The sequence below is a fragment of the Hibiscus syriacus genome, unplaced genomic scaffold, assembly GCF_006381635.1.
Source record: "Hibiscus syriacus cultivar Baekdansim isolate YM2019G1 unplaced genomic scaffold, ASM638163v2 tig00110345_pilon, whole genome shotgun sequence".
In the NCBI taxonomy this organism is placed as follows: Eukaryota; Viridiplantae; Streptophyta; class Magnoliopsida; order Malvales; family Malvaceae; genus Hibiscus; species Hibiscus syriacus.
The window spans coordinates 322,909-343,528 of NW_024062696.1; the positions used below are offsets into that span (position 1 = coordinate 322,909).

Sequence of the window (20,620 nt, forward strand, 5' to 3'; positions counted from 1 at the left end):
TTGTTTTACTGATGAGTTTATACCTTGGGTCTGATGGCATTATATAAAGAGCTAGTAATGGTTGTTATTCTGCAGTAATCAGAAGCCTAGTTCTCTCAAGCAACATTCGTTTTGGAGCTAGAGAATATGAAGGTGAGTAATTCATTAAAGAAAAGAATGTAATATCGTTTCTCATTTTTTGAACAAAAATGTTGGGAAATCTGATTGTTTAATTTTCGTTTTGAATATGCAGCAAAAGATAGTTATTAAAGTGTCGATGCACTGCAGAAAATTCCGAAGAAAGGCATTACAGGTAGCTGCTGTTGCATATGGTATGTTTTTAACATTAACCTTTCCAAAATCAACTTGACATTATTAGCCAGAATTCAAGAAAAAAAATTGGTATGGGGTGTTGGAGAAATTATTTTCTAAATTAGGATGAAATGAATAGTGGACGAGGATGACGTTCGGACCACCTGACGTTTTTTGGAAAGACGTTGGGAAGACAAGCAAACATCTTCCCCAAGACGCCAGTTAATTTGATCGTCTTCCCCATACACTGTTTATTTCACCTTAGTTGAGAAAATAATTTCTCATATGAATCATTTTTTCCACCACACTATTTAAGGAAATTTGTTCTAAGCAAAAACATAATTAATAGATTTGATGGATTGGCAGGGGTGACATCGGTGGCATTACATGGACCGGAAAAGGATAAGCTGATGATATTGGGTGATGGGGTTGATGCGGCATGCTTGACCGAGGCATTGAGGAAGAAGCTTTGTCATGCAAGCGTTGAGCAAGTTGAACAAGTGAAAGATCCCGAACCTTCCAAACCAGACAAATCTCCAAAGTTACCGATTCTATGCTGTCAACCACCCCAGGTTGAATATTATAGAGTGGTGCCTGATCCAACTCCAGCTCCTTGTACTATTATGTGAAACTAAAATGACACCATTGTCTCCAATAAAGTCATGTTAGCAGTTGTAACTCCAACTATTGACCTGCTTTTTCAGTCATTTTTACCTCCTCTTTAGAATACCAATAGGTGATTGTCTATGTTACATGTTTGGTAACAATCAAGTATTTATTTCGATTCTTGACGATATAATTTTCTTTAAATGAAGATAATTCATGTCTGATATTTGAATCTAATACATGTATCTATTATAGCTTCAGAGAATGATCTTTGGAAATCACCAAGCCTCCGCAAAAGGAAATCGTTAACACTCCATCAATAAGGTCTTCAAACAGACTTCTCTGCTTACCAAAGTTACCAAGGAATCACATCCATAGGTTATAAATCTTCGAACTAACTACAACACATAGACAAAACATCTGATAGATCTACAAGTTCGATCAAAATGAAATATAAGATCTGATTGTCAGATTTATTTAGCCTTTTCAGTTACAAATAGGCATAATAACCCAACGCCTCACACCGTAAGCTAAGAACCGCTATAAATACCTCCAACTAAGACTGACAAAGGGGTCGCAGCTTTCAATTTTTAGAGACCATTTTTCTCCTTCATCTTCTTCTTTTTGCTTATGATTGACTCTCTCTCACAGAGAAAAACAAGTTAACAATCATTCTCTCGTTAATCTTGGCTTACAGCCTAAAGTAGAAGGGTGAACCGCCAACAGTTGATGAGACCAACTTGTTACTATAAACAATTGGAACGTTGAGCGTGGAGAAACCTCACGGCCGAGAGAATCAGCCAAGATATCTATCAAAAACCAAAACAATCATCCTCGTTTTCCCTAAAAACCAAAACAACAATCTTCATCTCCTTTCTTTCTCCTAAAGTCTACGTAAATGCACTTGGCTTCTCTGGCCAGTTTATTGGCAAAAATCAGAAAAATATAAGACGAGAAGAAGAGAGGTGAAAGATGTCATAACGGCTTTTGGGATCGGACTTGGGTTTTGAAATGTTATAAAAAAAAATACGGGAGACATCATCAACCTCTTTGGGTTAAGTAGGTTAAATACCTAAAAATATCTTTAAAAGAAATTTTAAGAAAAATATTTTAAAAGACAAAGCAGGTCTGTGTATACCCATAAATTCATCTTGAAAAGAGTTTGGGAGTTGATTACGCATCAGGAATGATGAGCATCCCACAACGCCCAAAATTAGTACTTAATTGATTATATGTTGCTTCTAATAATGAAAATTATGAATTCAAATACAGATTTAAATTATGCTCTTCTTATTCTCAAACAAACAAATATGTGTTACTTTATTAATGGGAATTCTAAAGAGAAAAAAATAATATTCTATTATTTCAAATTGAAGAAAAAATAATCCCTTAAATATATTGAATGAGTGTTTATCTCTTTCTAAATAGAATAAAAGGAATATAATAATTTCTCCTAAAGAATTATGTTTAAAACACTTAATCAAGCAAAATCATAATGACGATTTCAACAAGTTACGTAAAAACATAAAGGATAAAAAAAATTCTCTATAATCATTCTCAACAAGATGGATTTCTAAGACATTCAACCTCTTGCCTAGCTAAATCTTGACTTAGCATCTCATACTTCATAGTAGATCTATTAAAAAAATTCACAAGCTTTCACAAAAGTTATTCTACTAAAAATGAACACATACCCAATAAAAGAAGTTTATCGATGCATTATCTGGTACATAATCATAATACAATTTTTCGATAAACTATAATCACTAAGTTATTATACAATTTTTAGTTTCTCAAGAAAATGCTTAAGATTTCTTTCAATATCCAATATTGGATTGTGGGTATTTTGTGGATGCCGAATCAAGTATAAAAACTCTGAGAAATTTTTAACATTCAAACATTATTTACATTAACTCTTTATCATTTTATTATAAGAGAGTTATTTCAGGATTCATTTTAATACTAAAACTTTTCTATGTAAAAAGATTTATACTCAAATATGGACTTTTTTTTATCAGTTTTAGTGATCTTTAACACTAGGATTTCACATATATCATCAATAAATTCTAGATTAAGAGGATTAAAATTCACTTAATTTCACACAATTTAAAGTATCATACTCATACATATAATTTATGAATGTATATACTTCATAACACAATGCATGAAATAATAATTCATTTTAGACAATCCCACATTCTATAACTTTTATATGCTACAGAATTATTTTCAATTACCCTCTCTAACCTTGAGGTGTCTTAATGAATATCATAAAAGACATGTAAATAATATTGTCCTTCAATTTAAATCGAATAAATTATAGTAAATTCAAATTAATTTTAAACATAAAATTATAACCATGTCTATATTTCTCAAAGTCTTAAAATACTAATTTGTATGAATGCTTTCAAATTATAAAACTCCAAAAAAAATATTTGTCATTTGTGACTTCGTCTTTTAAAAGAAAATTTCAGTATTTTTTTTCTAATTCTTCAATGATGAATTAATAATTAGAAATATTATGGATAAACAATCTCCTCTTTCCTCAATTCTAAGAGAATGATAATGAAAATTTAATAGATATAAATATTTTTAGCAGCATTATTGTCTATAATTTATTCATACATATTAGTAAAACGTTGACCTTAAAGAGACCATTGACAATTCAACTATTATGACTGAAAATTTTATATTAATAAGATTATCAAATTTTATTTTTTTAACCTCTTGTCTAAGATACATAGTATGAAATAGTGAGCATATAAACGAACAATACACCAAGTAAGTCTTTAAAAAAAGATGTGATGCATTAAACACGCTCAAATACAAAGTTTTTCCCAGAACCAATCCTAGACATGCACTCTTACTCTATCACACTACCTTTCAATTAAGCGTATATAAAAATATGCTTAATATGTTTGAAAACATACGAATTTTCGTTCTCAACCAGATTGGGTCACAGTTCATCCAACGCCCAAATAACCACCTGCTTGTTGCTGCTTTGACTATCAATTATCTATTTTCCAAGACTAGTCATGGCATTGAAAGCCATAACATTAAATATATATATGTGAATATGATCATTTTAACCTCAAATTTGGAGGTCACCCTCGAGCTCTTGGACATTGAATAACTAAAACTGCTATGTGAACTTCAAATTCGGAGGTCGTATAATCTCGAAAGTAGGCATTGCCCCCAAGGATCTAACACAACTTTCCAAGTATCGTACACCTAAAATAAGGAAATAAAACTCGCATGAAATTGCTCTTTTCGACGATAAAGAAAAAGAGAACTGCAAAGTTCAAAAAGAAATTGGCAAATAGTGAAATATAATTTGATATTTAAAAGGAAAAAGATAAGAGGTAAATCAATAATAAATAAAGGTAATTATCATAAAATTTTAATCACTTTCCAATATCTCCCATATATAGAAAAAAATCTAAAAGATAATTTATTTTTATTTAATTATTTGCATTATCCAACATTACCATCAAAGGTATCTTTTATAAGTTTTCAAAAAAAAAATTATGTAATACTATTGAATACATCTATATTCAACAATATCGTTTATTTCAGGATTTTGCTTAGAATTAGACCTCTTAAATTTGATTTTATCTCAATTAATCGAATTGATTTATTCAATTTAAGATTTGATATGAATTCGAATATAATAATTTAATTTGTTTAAAATTCAAAACAAGTCAAATTGAACTAAAATTGATTTAAATTTTAACTTAAGCTATATAGTCTTGTATCTAATATAACTCGAATTAAAAGTAATTCAAACTGAAAATAATCTGAATTTAATTTATCAAAATTCAATTTGAATTGAATATAAATCCAATTTTATCCAAGTAATTGAATCAAAGTAAACATAAAATTTATATTATTATTTATTTTTTTAGAAATATGATAAATAGTAAAATAATAAATTTATATATTATTCTAATTATTTATTTGATTTGAATTTGAATTTGATTTATTTAATTTATTAATCAAACATCTAAGCTTAAAAATAATAATTTTACGTGTACCCAAAAGGAAATTTCGTGAAAAAGTTGTACAAAATTTAAAATTTATTCTGTTTTTATTCAGGATAGAGCCAAAAAAATAATTTAAATGTATTGATATGTCGAAAAATCAATTAAAATAGATCAAACTCTTATTTTAAAAGATAATTAAGATCATTATAAAGATATTTTTATCGTTTTATATTTTTTATATAAAATTTTAATAAACTAGTTAAAGATCAGTAGTTGAGATTAGGGGTTGACTCGACCTGGTAAAAACTCAATAAAAACTTAACTCGAGTTGACTCGACTAGAGATCTTAATGAGACGAGTCGAGCAAAGTCCAACTCAACTCAATAAGATCGCGAGCAGTTTGTTAATTTTTTTTATAACTTTTTAATAGTTATCTTAAAAAATTATTTTATTAAAAATATTAATTTACTAATAGATAATAAAAAATATAAACAAATAATCTATTATTTTTTAATAAATAATAAAAAATACTAGATTATTAATTAATATTTATTATTTTACTACACCCAAAAAGAAAATTCTATTTTTACGGATTGTTAAATTAGAGTTTAGACGTTTAATTTATTTCATACATTTTTTTATTCTTTAGTTAAATTTATCAATTTATGTTTATATTAAGCTTTATATAGCATTAGTATATTTTACCTATGGTTAAAAATAAGATAAAAGTTTTGATGAGCTTAACGAGTAACAAGGCGGGCAACGAGCACGAGTCGAGCAACAAGTTTTTTTAACGAGCAAGAGTTGAGCAAAATTTTAATGAGCTTTGTTAGAACCAAACCATAAATAAAGTTGTAATCAAACCAGATCTAATCATGTCAAACCATCAAGAATAAAATAAATACTAGAAAAGCAGAAGCGTACCTGAATTAATTGATAGGTTGAAATCCTTATAGAGTTCCCTTAAGTATAAACTCTCTAACGGGATAAAAGTAATTACGAGATTGTATATTTCTTGGTGACCATAACCCCTTTATATAACTGATTTAAGTAAATACGAGAGTGTCTATTTCTTGAGACCATAACCCTTTATATAACTGATTTAAAAATCAGTTATTGTCTTTACTTATAACTCTACCCCTCATCAAATTATAAATACAACTTTAATAGTATCTATACTTTTATTTCCATGACACTTCTATTACCTTGTGACTTTGTAACATAATTGGTCACTTAATTTATGTCATATTTTATTATAACAATATGCATTATAAATATGTATTCATAATTATGGATTTTAATCCAATAAGCTTAATGAACGAGTCGAGTCAAGCAATAACATTTTTTAAAGAGCACGAATCGAGCACATCAACTCGCTCGATAAGCACCTCTAGTTGAGATACCGACACAAAACTAGTAAATTTATGTAAAAATCTTCCACTACACCTATAATTATCTATTGATGTAATTTTCATAAATTCACATAAAATGTTTTTATGTATATTGATGGTGTAAGAAATTCTTATTAAAACCAATTTAATTAGTTTTTTTTATTCAATAGTCTGAAGCAGTAAGCCGATCATCTAGATAAATCAGTAATAATTAAAATATGACGAGGTTTTAAAGAAAATTAAAATAAAAAAATAAAAAGAAATTGTAGGAAAAAAGAATCCCAACATTGAATCGATTTGGATAGGTTTGTATATTTCAGTTGAATTTAAATGATTGGTTTATCAAAGCACTGAATTCTCACTTCAACCCATCAGATTTTTATGACCGAACTACCTAAATTTGTCTTGCCATTTAAGAGTTGTTGATATGGACTTAAGTCATTACAACCACAAACACAAAATTTAACATTCCAAACCCCCAAAGTACACTAAAACACACGAGTTGTTCACACCTTTTTTCTAAACCAAAAATTTGCAAGGCAATAATTTTAACAATGATTTGCTTTCAACATAAATTCTCAACCTAGAACCAGAGGTTTTTCTCCCTACTTGAATTTTGTAATGAACAAAAAATTTGGTTCCTGCAAATCTTCAAGCCGATCGGATCCATCCGTTCAACTCCGATGGAAACCAGCCGGTGCAGAAGAATTTACGACATACCACAATGATCTGTGGAATCAAAAAGCAAATCTTGATGCGTTTCAAGTATTCCACAAACAAAAAAGAAGCATGCAACTCGGACACAGTTAAACACCGAGACCAAGAGGGACTAAACAACCCAACTCAAGAAACATCTTTCTCCACCTAAACTAGATTTAAAAATTATAACCAACTAAAGGAGCAAAGTTAGACTTAAAAGTTCCAATGTACCAACCTCCCAAACAATTACTTGTGTATCATCAGTTTTGTTGGACTTGTCGGTGTATTAGCGTTATCCAATTGGCATAACCAGTGGTACCACCCATCTGGTCCTCGATAAGATTAACAAGCAGCAGTAAACCTTCCCTGGGTTGTTCACCTTGTCTTACGAGATAAGGAAGTTGATAATATGAAGGGTCACTCTCTCTTAGTTTCTTCAATATCTTCATCAGCCTTCTCGACATTTCGTTATCATGCTCGGTAAGTGTCACCTGATTTTAAACAGACAACATTAAGAACCAGTTAAGTACAACCTCATCACAGGGCATGCCAAGGCATGGTCAAAGGAACAGTCAAGTAGATTAACATCAAATAACATTATTATGGCCAGAATTTGAAACAAATAGTGTATATGTTGAATGCCAACAATGATATCAAGCTTCCTTTACACATTAAATGGTCACTGGAACGGAACAAGCATATAATGTTCAACAAACTTGAAACTATATGAACATAGCTTCATCAACAAGAGATCATACCCTTGATAATTCGGCTGCAAAGTCTGGTCCGAGTAAATTCTTCGCTATATCGGGTGAAACCATTCTACCAAACCAAATAACAAAGCGAAAACCATCATCGTATATATATAGGCCTCTTGAATCTAGGTTTTCTGAAACCAAAGGCAACCTCTTCATGATGTTTTTGAAATCATCAGCTTGAGCAGATGGCTGCAAATACAAGACAGAAGTGATGTTCAGTTTGCATCCTCAACAGCCTTATTGAAATATTTTAACGGTTTAAAATCTTTCACCTTCAAAAGATACTCATCAATTCGAATCAAGCTGGGGTATAAAAGCTTCAATAACTTTTTAACAGGTAATGCCATCATCGTGAAACCTGCTGCACAGCGTTCATCAAGCTGCACATCCGCGTATCCTCCTTTTAGAGGTACGGATTTAAAGAGTGCTAATCCATACAAACATAAGAACTTTAGAGACTCTGGATAAATCATCCTAGCTCCCAACCGATGCTGCACAGAATATAGATTGCGATATTCCCTGAGTGCTTTTACGAGCATTAGTTGCAAAGAATTTCTAGCATCTTCAAGTTTACCAGTCAAAGTTTTCTCAATTGCTGCAAATCTCAGTTGGTTAGAAAATATAAGAATCCACTGAAACTAATATCCACAAAACAAATAGCATCTCTTGCGAAGGGGATTTTGGTTAAGTTTACCTAATCTAGAAAACAAAGAAAAAATGGCACCAGTGTCAGCCTGGCGGTACATCTCCCCCAGATCAGTAACAACAGGGGCAGCCGCTGTATATACTCTGATACGCCTCTCTCCACAAGATGCAGTATATCTTTAAATTATTAAAGAAACATCAATAACATATATCCTTTTCCAATTATAAAAGTACCAGTTTCACAAAACAAGGGAATAACCAAATAAACTAAAACTGATATAATAATCGAGCCACTTGAAGGATACAATAAAGCAACTTGGAAATATACTGTTTGAGTTGTCAGCAGTGTCTCCTCAAGGGATAACTGCATTGCATATGCTTTATCACAGTCCACCGTTGGAAGTGCTAGTAAATCTGTGGACCTCAGCATAAAGTTGCCATGATAAGATGTAAACCGAATCCCTGCAGCGAAGTAAAAAATAACATGAATCAATTACTTTGTTATCATAAAGTCATGGGGAAATAAAGCAAAAGTTACAATAAAGATTAACAGCATTTTAAATAAGAATTTGCCCACGTCAGCATATAGATGGAAGGGAAAAAATCAAGTAGCTAACCCAACTACATTGGGATTATGGCTTAATAGCATCTACTTGCATGTAGATAAAACAAAAAACAAAAAGAATCCGCAGACCTTTTCCGCATCTGATGCGCATAACTGCTTCCCAGGCTGTTTCCCTAGTGAGATCTCTGGCTAACTCATGCCTCAGCTTATCTCCATGAATGCCTGATCGAAAGCTTGGATAGTAATATACTTGACCTCCAGTATATTTTGCCAGGGTTCCTACATTGACATTCATAAAAGAGACGTCAAGTATCACTAAAAGCTCTTCTAAACATCTGCATCATCTATATAAAAAAGAGCAGTGTTTTTTTCACCTAACGAAGCTATGTCAGTGTATTTGTCACTGAAGGCATAAATATTAACCCCTATCTGGTACTTTGTAAGATCAGCAGCCATTTGCTTGTAGAAGGGATCTTCTGGTAATCTTAATATATGCTCCTCATCAGTTCCATACACTCGAAGATCATCCCCACGCAACTTCAAACGCCCAACTCCCAGGGAAGGCAGTGAGTTCTGGAATATTAGCAGCTTTCCCCCAAGTTGACTCTGTAGTAAATAGGTGGTCAAACAACCAATATACAGGACAAACATCAGCAAGAAACTAAAAAGAATGTTATCATTGGTAAAGGCTAACAGAAGAAATGGTGGAGAAAATAACATGCCATAACCATTCTTTTAAAAAAAAAAGGAAAAATAAAACATACCATAACCATGAATGCTGCCTTAAGTGCAGGACCAAAAGCAGATTCCACATTCACATTGTCCTGAAACATGGAGGGCAAACTATCCAGGAATGTTTCAACCACATTTCTAGATTCAGAAAAGTTAACAAGGAGATCATCTGGCAATGGCACAAATATATCATCCAAATCTGAAACCACCATCATTTGAGGCTGTGTAAGAGATGACTGCAAAGACAAAAAAAACACATAAGTTATACAGGACGTACTTGAATAAAATGGAGAGAAATCTCATCAAATAAAAACATTGCCACTGATCTAAGAAATCACTTGCCTTCATATTGTAAAAGTGGACGGTACTATCATAAGTAATGAATCCAATTTGTGTTCTGGGGAAGCCAGGCAGCTCATCCAAACATGAGCGTATAGTTTCAGCAACAACCTAACAGACATGTTGTAATTCAACACAAACCATTAAATGAATAAACAATGTATGGAGAAAAATAGTAGAGATGAGCAGAAAGGCCTATCAAGGTACATGTTATCACCAGAATTTAATCAACCATGATAAGAAAATGCTTAGAACGACCAGGATGAACACTTGCACAATCAGCTAAATAAGTGTTACTATGTCCAACAAACCCCATAATAAAGCAGCGAGGCTAACCATATTTCTCTCTATAGATTCAATGGCAAGGCAAAAGATTCTTGCAAACCTCACTTTATAAACTTATTTGAGGTACTCTTTGTAGACTTGAGTGTTTGTTTTCCTAGTCAGGTTCTCTGTGCTCTTGGTGATCATTGATCATTGTATTTATAATAAAATCTGAGGTACTCTTTTCCTCCTTCCAATGTTCATTGAGATACTCTTCTGTATTTCGATGAATATGAAGGGGGTTTTAATGAGACCTCCCGTTCTTATAAAAAATAAAATAAATAAAAAAACTTATTTGAGACCAAGTTCTGGCAAAGCCCAACCATCTATCACTTTCAAATCATATAAAATACATGAGATAGACACTAGATAACCCAAGCTAGCATTTTACACAGAATATCTGAACAAATATTGAGCACCAGTAGCTGATCAGAAAAAGAGAAGTCTCTTCTTAATTCACGTTACGATTATAAAACTGCCTCTATAAATCACTGTTGGAATAACACAATGTTTTATTACAACACATTATACTAAATAATTAACTGCTTTGAAGGAAATGCTTACCTCAATCATACCACTTCTTACTGCAGATATTGAAACATCAATGAGAAAAAAGTACAGTGGCGGCATTGGAGGCCGCACCATGTATTCAGTTGGTGCAACAAATTCCACACTGCCTTTTATAAGTTCGGGCCGCTGATCCAAATCAATTCTTCTTCCAGTGGCATCCAAGTTAGCAAAATACTCACCAGGAACTGAAATAGAAGTTGAATCAAATACACATATGCTTTGTAATTCTAACTATTAAAGAGATCGACCCAGGAAAGAAAACAAATTGGACACAATAGAAGAATAAACAGAAATTACATTCCCAATAAAGAACAGTTAGTTAACATATTATGTGAAACCCCACACCACACCTATCATTAACTCAAAAGTGCAAAATGCATTTTTCACTTTACCAGTAAATTGAGAAAGTTAAAAGTGTAAAGCAAGGAACGATGCCCATAACAATCAAGCTTGCAGAAGACCGATATATTTTACTGCAAGTCTATACGAGTGAGTAACGACATCATTTCCCTCCAACAATATTTGACATTCCAAAATGCAGATAAAACACAAAAAGAATGTACAGCATGGAAAATGATGCCATAAACATGTCACAACTAGAAATACTTGATGGAATTCATTGCACTTTCAATCATTCAATTATATCTTTTCTTCCGATGTCAAATGAGTTTACCATCATTTAGTAAAGAACAAATGTTGCACCGCCACTTTCTTCCAGCATCTGTAAATGTTACATAGGGGTTCACATAAGTGCGGCATCTTCTACAACGAATAATACCGGTTGAAGCGAAATTAATTACTGGTACTTCCTCCTGAACATAAAACAACAATAATTAACAGGAAAAAAACATGCCTTCAAGAAAATACAGTAACTAAACACCTAGAAGTAAATCATTATTGATTCTTGATATACTTACCCCTTCAGGAGCCTCTGCAAGAGGACAAACAACTGCTCCAAGAGGCAAATGCCACCTTGCAACTAAAGACTGGGAATTTGGTATAGCAGCTGTAGTAAGCCGTAGGTATCTTGGATCGCAATTCATGGGATACATCTCAAGAAAAGAACTTGGCACCACATCACCATCCAACGGCCTAGGAAGTGATCTATTATCAAGTCCTGGATCATTTGTTCCAGGAATAGATTGAACAGAGAGTGAACTAAAATCTTCTGTCAATCTTTGGACACCGCCAGTAGGAGGTGCAGAGCCTGGATGTTGCATTTGGTCTCTTGATTGATAGCCCAAGGTAGCTGATACTGGTGGAGGACCATAACTTCCCTGCTGACTAGGAAAGGGAGAAGGCGATGCAGGTGGAGGCATAAAACTTCCTTGCTGGGCAGGAAATGGTGACGGCGCTTGTGAAACTGCAGGCTGCTTGCTTGGATATCCAGGAAAAGGTGGCTGGAAATTGGGTCTAGGCCCTGATAACGATGAATCAGTTGGAGGTTGTGGAACATTCATACTGGATGGAGGAAAATTTGCATTTTGTGGCGGAGATCCCATTGGCACAGGCAGTACTTGTGTCTGTGGTCGAAAAAAAGGTGGTGGCACTGATATTTGACCTGCAGGAGGTTGAAATGGTGGCTGCCCCATGGGTGGTGCACGATTAGGGGGTGCTTGGGCAGCTGAAGGAAATGGTGGTGTTGGAAATCGCTGATAAGGTGCCCCAGAAGGTGGGACAGATGCTATGGGTGCAGAAGGAACTGATGGATCACTAAAACGAACGGGCGGGCTAGGTCCAGCTGCTGAGAAAGGCGTCATAGTCGGGGGTGCACCAGGTGGAATAGGTCTAAAATTGCTGCTTTCTGATCCTGTTCCAGGACCAGATGGCGAAAAAGGTCTTACAGTTGGAGGAGCGGAAGCAAAAGGGGTAAAGGAAGGTCTCATGGGAAAATTTGGTCGACCAGGGTTTTCAGTCCCCATTCTTATTAGTAATATGACTACGTTTGTTATTAATAGGCACTCTCACAACTCTGCCTGCTAGGAAAAGTAATACACAATAGTGAGCATTCACAAAAGAAAATAATGAAAGACCAGTAAATTTCAGATGAATAACCCAGAAAAAGGATAAAATTTTCCAAACATCACCAATTATTCTTATCAAGAATCAAGCAGCACTAATACGCACCTAGAAAAACTAAATATTTCAAACTCACTTTGTTCTTAACATTCGCATACTCATTAATTCCATGCATACAACAAAAAGCGGGAAAACAGTATAACAGTCTCCACGAGTATACAGCAAAATTTAACTAAGAATACCGCTGAGTAAACCTGCACTCCTTTTGGCCACACACAACCCCCAAAAAAGATATAAAAAAATTAACCAAATCCTAGAGTCTAAAGCAAAAGTGCTCTATAAAAAGCATAGTCCGAGTTCATAAATTAACTTCCAAATAGAAAATACCTAAAACATGATTATTTAAAGATCACATATAACATAATTGAACTCGAAAAGTGCTTGGTTGCTTTATTTTATCAAAACTTTCAGTTTTAAGCATTCAATATTTGCATCATAACTGTAATACACAGTTTAACAATCCAAAAAGCCTTCCTGAACACGCTAGAACAATCAAAATTCAATTCAATTCCAACAATTTCTCACAAAATCCAGCTCCTTCAATTCAATATGCTAATCCAAATTCAAACAAAAAACAGTTGAGATTCAATTTATAATCATCCCTGACTGAATTCCAATCAACTAATCCAAAATTTAATTTCCTTTACACAAACTTAGCTTCATCTTTGAATACAAAGTATTATTTCTCGAAACCTTTCCCAAAACAATAAAAAGCTACAAAAATAAGACTAACCGGCGTCGCTTTCAGAGGCGTACACCTTCAGTGGCAGGCCATCGAAGATCTACAAGATGATTTTCAAGAAACTGAGGATCAAATTAAAACCGAAGGGGTCGTAAAGGTATTTGTGGAAGGCGAGATCTAAAGAGAGAAGAGAAGTTGCTTTAGAAATTGCAGATCGGCAAGAGAAAGGAAGTAAAAAAATAAAATAATAAAAAGACAGTAATTTTACGTCGTTTTTATCTTTCTTTCTTGTTTCATGAAGTCGTTTTGGACAAGCTGAATTTTATGGGGTAAACTACATGGATGTCACTTATATTTTTAGTCTATTTTATTTTGGTTATAAATTTTAAAATATTAACATTATGATTACTATATGTTCGTGTTATAATATTTTGATCATGGGTTGTTAGCTCATGTTATCCTATTAACATAAATTTGACTCGACAAATTAAAAAATTCAAAAAAAAAATCTATGTAACATCCAATTACAATTCATGTAGATTTAAAAGAAATGTTGATTGCATTATTTTCTCGAAACACCATTTATCTATTTATTTAATTTGATAAAATGAATTTAGATTAACTTGAAAAGAGAAACAATTATTGAGGATTTTACGATTCAATGAATAAGGAAAAATAAAGAAGGTTCGTTTTATTCTTTCCAAGTTCAGTTTAAATAAAAAAGAATTTTTTGAGTGAAAATTAGAGGGGTTAAAATTTGCATTACTTGGAATAATTAAAATAGTTATTATTTATTAAAGTTAGAGGAGTTGGGGTTGTAAGTAGAGTATTGATTAGGATTTTAAAAATTAGGGTTTTGAAAACGACTAATAGATTTGTTGAGATTTGTAAGGCTTTAAATATTAATCGAAATAAACTAAAATGGGGTGAATTTATCCTTAAAATTTTTGGATATGGAGTAAAGAAAGATAGACAATTTGTACAATGATTTATAGCAGTTCAACTTCCTCAATGAAATATGAATACACTACTTTAGCTCTACACCAAGGATTTCTATCAAATTCACTATTTCTCTAGTTTTTCAAAAGCTAAACTAGAACCACTTCCCTTTTACAAAAAATAAATAATGTAAACAAGAAATACCTCTAAAAGTAGGTGTTTACAATATTTGAACTCACAAGAATGAATCCTAAAGATTGCCAATTAAGCTCAAAACACTATGTACCATAGTAAATGAAAATAAAGAGGAATTTTCTCTTGATCTTGATTGATTGGATAGGTGTTGTAACCTTCTTCTAGTGTTCATGTGTTGTTTTTATAAGTTGAAATGAGGTTGTAGTTGTTGGGATTGTCCGTTGGGAAATTAATTTGTTGCAAAATAAAACTACCCAAAACAAGGAATGTCGGTACTGCCATTAGGAGTATTGATGTTTCCTTTATAATATTTAAATAAACTAGCCGTTAGAGACCAATGGACTTGACCAGTACCGATACTAGGGTTTGTGGTATCGATACTACTATGTACAATAATATAAATACTCATATGAGTATCGATACCAATTTTGCTTACTGGAATTTGAACAACTTGAAAAATAATAGGTAGTATCGATACTACCATTAGAGTATCGATACTGCAAAAATAATATTGGTACTATTCATACAATATCGACACTGTAAGAACAAAATTGATACTACTTACCCAAAAAATTGTTTTGTGTTCAAATTCAAGTTTTATGAACTTTAAATTATTTTTGAAAACTTTGAATAAATTCAATCAAGTTCAAAAACATTTTTCCCTAAATTGTTATATTAAAAGACATGGTTCAGCAATCTCCCATTTTTGATATAACAAAACATTTGAAAAATGGTTCTTGGCAAAACTCTCCCTTAATAAAACATTTCATGATGAAGAGTAATATTTTGGAAATATTTTTGAAAATATTTAAGCTCGCCCATTTTCATTTTTGAAATTGAAAATTTCAAACCTGTATACTTCTCCCTCTAAAAAATAATTCAATTTTTTAGGTTCAAAATAACAATGAAATGTAACGCCCCAAATTTCGGGTTAGTAGTTTTAGGTTATCCGAGAGGTAAACGGACCACGTGAAGTATGCTATTAAAGTCGATGAGCCAATGGTGTGATTTTACCCTTGTTGAAAAGGTGAGAGCCTTTTTATTTTCTTCATCTTCTCCTTTTTATTTTTTTATTCCTCAGTTCCTTCTCTTCATTTTTCTCTAAGGGTCATAGTTGAAGGTGAGTCTTTTGAGCCATTTTATACTTCTTCCAAGCTTCAATTCCGTCCCTAATCCCTTTAGCAACTTTGTTTTAATGATTTAAAGCCTTGTGTTCTTTGTTAGCAAGACAATTTGGGGGTTTATCATCCAAGTCTTGGAGGAGTGTGGTAGCTAGCTAAAGGAGCTTCATTTCAAGATTCTTAAACCAAGGTAGTGTATTTCTATTCATTTGTTGTGTTATGAACTTCCTAAACATGATGCTTTGTTGGGAATTTGGGTGTTTGAGCATATTTGGGGGTTTTGCTTGATTCATGCTTAGATTATGTTTTTTATAGTACTAATAGACTTTAAATAACTCATCTAAAATTTAGAACATATTTTGGGACCAAACTAGGGCTTTTGAAAGGATTTTTGAGTGTTTCTTGAGCCTATTTATGGGTTTTCTAGGTTATAGCATCAATATTGGATTAATAGTATCAATACTGGATGAACTGGATGTTTTCTAGGCATTTTATGCAGGGAGTATCGATACTTTAAAGAGCAGTATCGATATTGCAACCTTAGTATCAATACTGAGGGTGACAATATCGATATAGGGATTAAATTTTACAATCCAGTAGCTGTTCTTGGTACCGATACTCAAAAGAGTATCTACATTTAGAGTATCAATACTACTCATTTCGAATGGTTAGACTTTACTTCGTTAAAGTCTGTAAGAGTTAAGGATGACCCATATGGAGTGACTTAAAAGGTGCCTAGTGTTGAATTAAGATTTTGATATAACAATAATTTGTAAAATTGATTTTGGACTTAATTAAATTTGTCAAAATTTTATCAAAAATAATTCAAAGTCCAAATTAACTTGAATTTTTAAATGTTTTCCAACTTAGTAGAACCTTTTTAAAAACACACTCGATCATTTTTACGCTTTAAAGTTAAGTTTCCAAGAATTTTTGGCTCAAAGGACCAATCCCTTTGACCAAAGAATCTAACCCCTTGAAAAAAGATTGATCCCTTGGATTCCGATGTGTTTGGGATTGATCCATTTACAGAAAGGATCGACCCCTTTACCAAAAGGATCGATCTCTCAATGAAAAGAATCAATCCCTTTCTTACAACGATCGAATCATTTGAAAAATGATTGCTTACTTTCACCAAAGGATTGATCGCTTATACATTAAATGTTGTTTTTGGTTGTAGGTAACGGCTATAATGACCCCCAACGGCTTCAAATGACTAAAATTGATGGAGAAGGTATAAATTGAAGGTCAAAGCATCATAAGGTCAACAAGATTCATATTGAACGAACCTACCAACATGAAAGTTTTATTTTGTGCTTAATTTGTCAAATTCTTTATTGTAAAACACACTACTGAGCTACATTGTTTATTTTGCTTAAGTGTGTATTGGGTGAGTGCTTAATTAGTAGAAACATATTTTCCTTGTAAGATTTTCTCTTTTTGTTTACAAAATTTTATTTACTCTTTGGGAGAGTATGTACTCAAGGTTTTGGGGTATAAACCTTAAAGTGTTTGTAAGGTTACACCTTGTCCTTAAAGGTAAGAAAATCTAGTGGATTTAAAAAATCTTTAGTGTGGATTCTAAGGTAGTAGATGTAGACTTGGTTTAGAATTCGAACCACTTTAAATCGTTGTGCAAAAAGCTCGATTTTTTTATTGCTTCCACCAAACTTTTTAAAATGCCAATTCAACCAATCTTGGCATATTTTGGTTGTTAGTAAGAGCTAACAATTGGTATCAGAGTTGGTCTCTATCGACGGTTTAACAACCTTGAGAAGGTCCTTGGAGAGCTCTATCAATTTATTCAATCAACAGATAAAGATGGCTTCAACCTCCGGCTCCTACTACATTGAAGATTCTCAATCGATCAAAAAGCCACTTTATTTCAATGGAGCAAATTATGCCTATTGGAAGAATAAGATGATGATATTCATTCAAGAAAGTGATCTAGAGGATTGGGAATATATAATGAAAGGTCACTCGACTCCAACCAATGAGATGAAAGATTGGAGTGAAGAAGAGATGAAGAAGTTCCAACAAAATGACAAGGCCATGCATATTTATATTTTGTGCATTAGGCTCGGATGAATATAAAAGAGTCTCCTCTTGTTCAAATTCCATGGAGATTTAGGTGAAACTATAAGTCACTCATGAAAGAACCAATGAAGTAAGGGAAACAAAAATCGGTCTTCTCAACCATAGCTATAAAAATTTCAAGATGAAACCGAGTGAAGAAACTAAAACTATGACAGATATATTTTTTGTGATTATCAATGGTCTCAAGGGATATGGAGAAATCATCCCTAATGAAAAGCTTGTGAGTAAGATGACTTACTCTCTTCCAAAGTCTTGGTCATCAAATAAGATGACGATAATCGAAGAAAAAAACCTAAAGTGTCTCAATCTTGATGAGCTTTTTGGTTACTTGCTCACTTATGAGTTGACAGTGAAAGAGGAGGAGCAAGAAAAAAAAAGAAAGAGAAAAATAAAAAAGGATGTTGGCATTACTCTTAAGTCCACAATGAAGTTAAAGAAGATTCTAGTGAAGATGTGGATGAAGAAGATGAAAAGATGGCCAAGCTCTTCAAGAGATTCATGTCATCCAAAGAAAAAGAGAGAAAGCATGAATTGAAGAAGGAGAAAGATCCTATCGTATGCTTTCCAAAAATAGGGACACATCAAGTATGCTTATCCTCAGTAAAAGAAGAAATGATTTAACAAGCCAAAGAAAAACCCTTTTGTGGCTACATGGAGTGATAAAGACGTCACATATGATGAAAATGATAAAGTAGCCAACCTTTGCCTTATGGCCATCCAAGAAGATTCAAAGGTATCTTCTAGCTCATCCAATTCAAATTCTTATATATTTGATGAGTTACAAGATGTCTATGATGAATTAGTGTTAGAATGTGAAGTCATGATTTCAAAACACAAAAAGATTCATTCAAAATTGAAAATTGAAATTGACTTACTTTGTAAGACTAATAGTGAACTTGAAAGAAAAGTTAATGGTTTGAAAAAAAAAACAATTTTTGAGAAAATGAATTTAGATTTGCAAAATTTTCTTTCCAAAGTTCATGAGGATCACCAAATGAAAATTGATGATCTTGAGAAAAAAAGGCTAATTTGAAAGAGTAGATTGCTCCAATTTTTTTTTTCTAAAATGGTTTTATACAATAGACAGGCTTATTTCTTAAATATTTTAAAGAAAATATGGTTAAGAGTATATGGGTCTCTAAAGGACTCATTGCTAACAAAAATATGGATATCCTATCTCCATGGATACTCAAGGGGACTAAATTGTTTGAAACTAACATCAATAGACCCAAAAAGATTTGGGTATTAAAATTTGTATAATTGTCTATTGTAGGTGTATCAGAGCTATTGTGAGCAAAGTCAAGCTATTTGGGAGCTCTAAAACACACTAAGGAATGCAACTTGGAGAAAGGGAGACCTAAGAAATCAACCTTAATTAAATTTCATGCAATTTTGTGTTTTATATGACATTATATGTTTATATGAATGATTGAGTGTCCCCACATAGTGCTTAATTGCAATTAGTTAGGAGGAGTTAGTTTTTGCATGAGTTGTAATTTTATGGCCTTATGTGCTTATGATGATGATTTAGGCCTTAAATTTGAATTACTTGATTGTTGTGGTGAAATTATGTTCTCCATGCTTTGTATTGGTTATATATGTTAATTTTAAGAATATGATGTTTAAATGTAGCAAAAATTGAAAAATATGCATGTTTAGGATCTTTAGAGTCGTTGTATGTTTTTGTGTGACTTGATTTGGACTTTAGTTGTGCAAATTATGGACTAAATTGATCAATAATAAAATTTGCATAATTTTATGTTTCAAGTTGACATTCATGCACATTTAGTATTCCCTAAGTCACTAAAATTAATTTTCTATCAATAATATAACTTAGGTTGCATCAAATTCGAGTCTAGCATCATTTATTTTGGTCATTGGAATAAAAATGCAATTTTCTAGAAAAAGAATCGATCCCTTTAAGAAAAGGATCAATCCCTTGCATTTTCCAAAAAAAAAAGGATCGATCCCTTTAGGCTAAATATGTGGGGGGGAAAGGCTGTTTTAAGGCTAGTTGCACGTGTTTCATCATTGTTTCACATTATTTTTTGAACCAAAAACCCTAAAAACCTCCCAAACTTCAAATTCCACCAAAATATTTGATCTGAATCATTTTCAAGTGGTTTTTGTGTGAAATCTCTCTTTCAAACTTCCTTTCAACGAATCATAACAACAATTTGAAGGAATCAACATATTTGAGTAAGAATTTTTTAAAACTCTAACTTTTCAATTTTTTAAATTCGAATTAATTGAGTTCAATTAGGTGGTTATAGAAATTTATTTATTGTAAAAATTATTGTTTTCTTGCAGAGAGCTTTACCCATTGATCAATTTTTCAAAATCCCAAATTTTTTTATCCTGCACCCAAAATTTGTTTGATAAAAGCCCCCAACCAAAATCACCACCAAAATCATTTGGCCATACCATATTTTTTAATCCCAAAATTTGTTTTTAATTCTCCTTAAATTGTTTTTGAGCATCCTTAAACATCTTTTTAGTTTAAAAACACTTTTTCATAAATCTTTTTGAAAATACCGAAAAGAAAAACAACAGCTTCAAAGAGGTAATCCTCAAGTTGATTCTTGGATTGACCAATGTTTTAAA

The 20,620-nt window shown here is 32.4% G+C and overlaps 2 protein-coding genes across 3 annotated transcripts; one reads left to right on the forward strand and one right to left on the reverse strand.

The window, feature by feature from the left end:
- The first annotated feature begins 226 nt into the window (after nt 1-226).
- LOC120120687 (heavy metal-associated isoprenylated plant protein 47-like) lies at nt 227-956 on the forward strand. Its single transcript, XM_039140250.1, has 2 exons — nt 227-311; nt 658-956. Exons 1-2 carry the CDS (start codon nt 227-229, stop codon nt 918-920), a joined length of 348 nt encoding a protein of 115 aa, XP_038996181.1. The 3' UTR covers nt 921-956.
- Nucleotides 957-6,647: 5,691 nt separating this feature from the next.
- LOC120120679 (protein transport protein Sec24-like At3g07100) lies at nt 6,648-13,903 on the reverse strand. Of its 2 annotated transcripts, none has more exons than XM_039140249.1 (14): nt 13,716-13,903; nt 11,821-12,879; nt 11,577-11,715; nt 10,898-11,088; nt 10,013-10,120; nt 9,703-9,906; nt 9,313-9,544; nt 9,068-9,217; nt 8,679-8,835; nt 8,423-8,550; nt 8,001-8,323; nt 7,729-7,917; nt 7,206-7,461; nt 6,648-7,000 (listed from the first exon to the last, which is right to left on the reverse strand). In XM_039140249.1, exons 2-13 carry the CDS (start codon nt 12,823-12,825, stop codon nt 7,231-7,233), a joined length of 3,057 nt encoding a protein of 1,018 aa, XP_038996180.1. In that variant the 5' UTR covers nt 12,826-12,879; nt 13,716-13,903; the 3' UTR covers nt 6,648-7,000; nt 7,206-7,230. The 2 variants fall into 2 exon arrangements, with proteins under 2 accessions (XP_038996180.1, XP_038996179.1); XM_039140248.1 differs by having other exon boundaries at nt 6,971-7,000; nt 7,221-7,461.
- Nucleotides 13,904-20,620: the final 6,717 nt, after the last annotated feature.

Bases quoted from the DNA above. Each gene is read 5' to 3' on its own strand.
- LOC120120687 (XM_039140250.1), top strand. From the start codon at position 227: ATGCAGCAAAAGATAGTTATTAAAGTGTCGATGCACTGCAGAAAATTC. The intron at 312-657 runs GTATGTTTTTAA...ATGGATTGGCAG, and splicing joins GGTAGCTGCTGTTGCATATG to GGGTGACATCGGTGGCATTA.
- LOC120120679 (XM_039140249.1), bottom strand. From the start codon at position 12,825: ATGGGGACTGAAAACCCTGGTCGACCAAATTTTCCCATGAGACCTTCC. The intron at 11,089-11,576 runs GTAAACTCATTT...CTTCTATTTCAG, and splicing joins TTGTTCTTTACTAAATGATG to TTCCTGGTGAGTATTTTGCT. The intron at 8,836-9,067 runs GTCTGCGGATTC...ACTTCGCTGCAG, and splicing joins GCGCATCAGATGCGGAAAAG to GGATTCGGTTTACATCTTAT.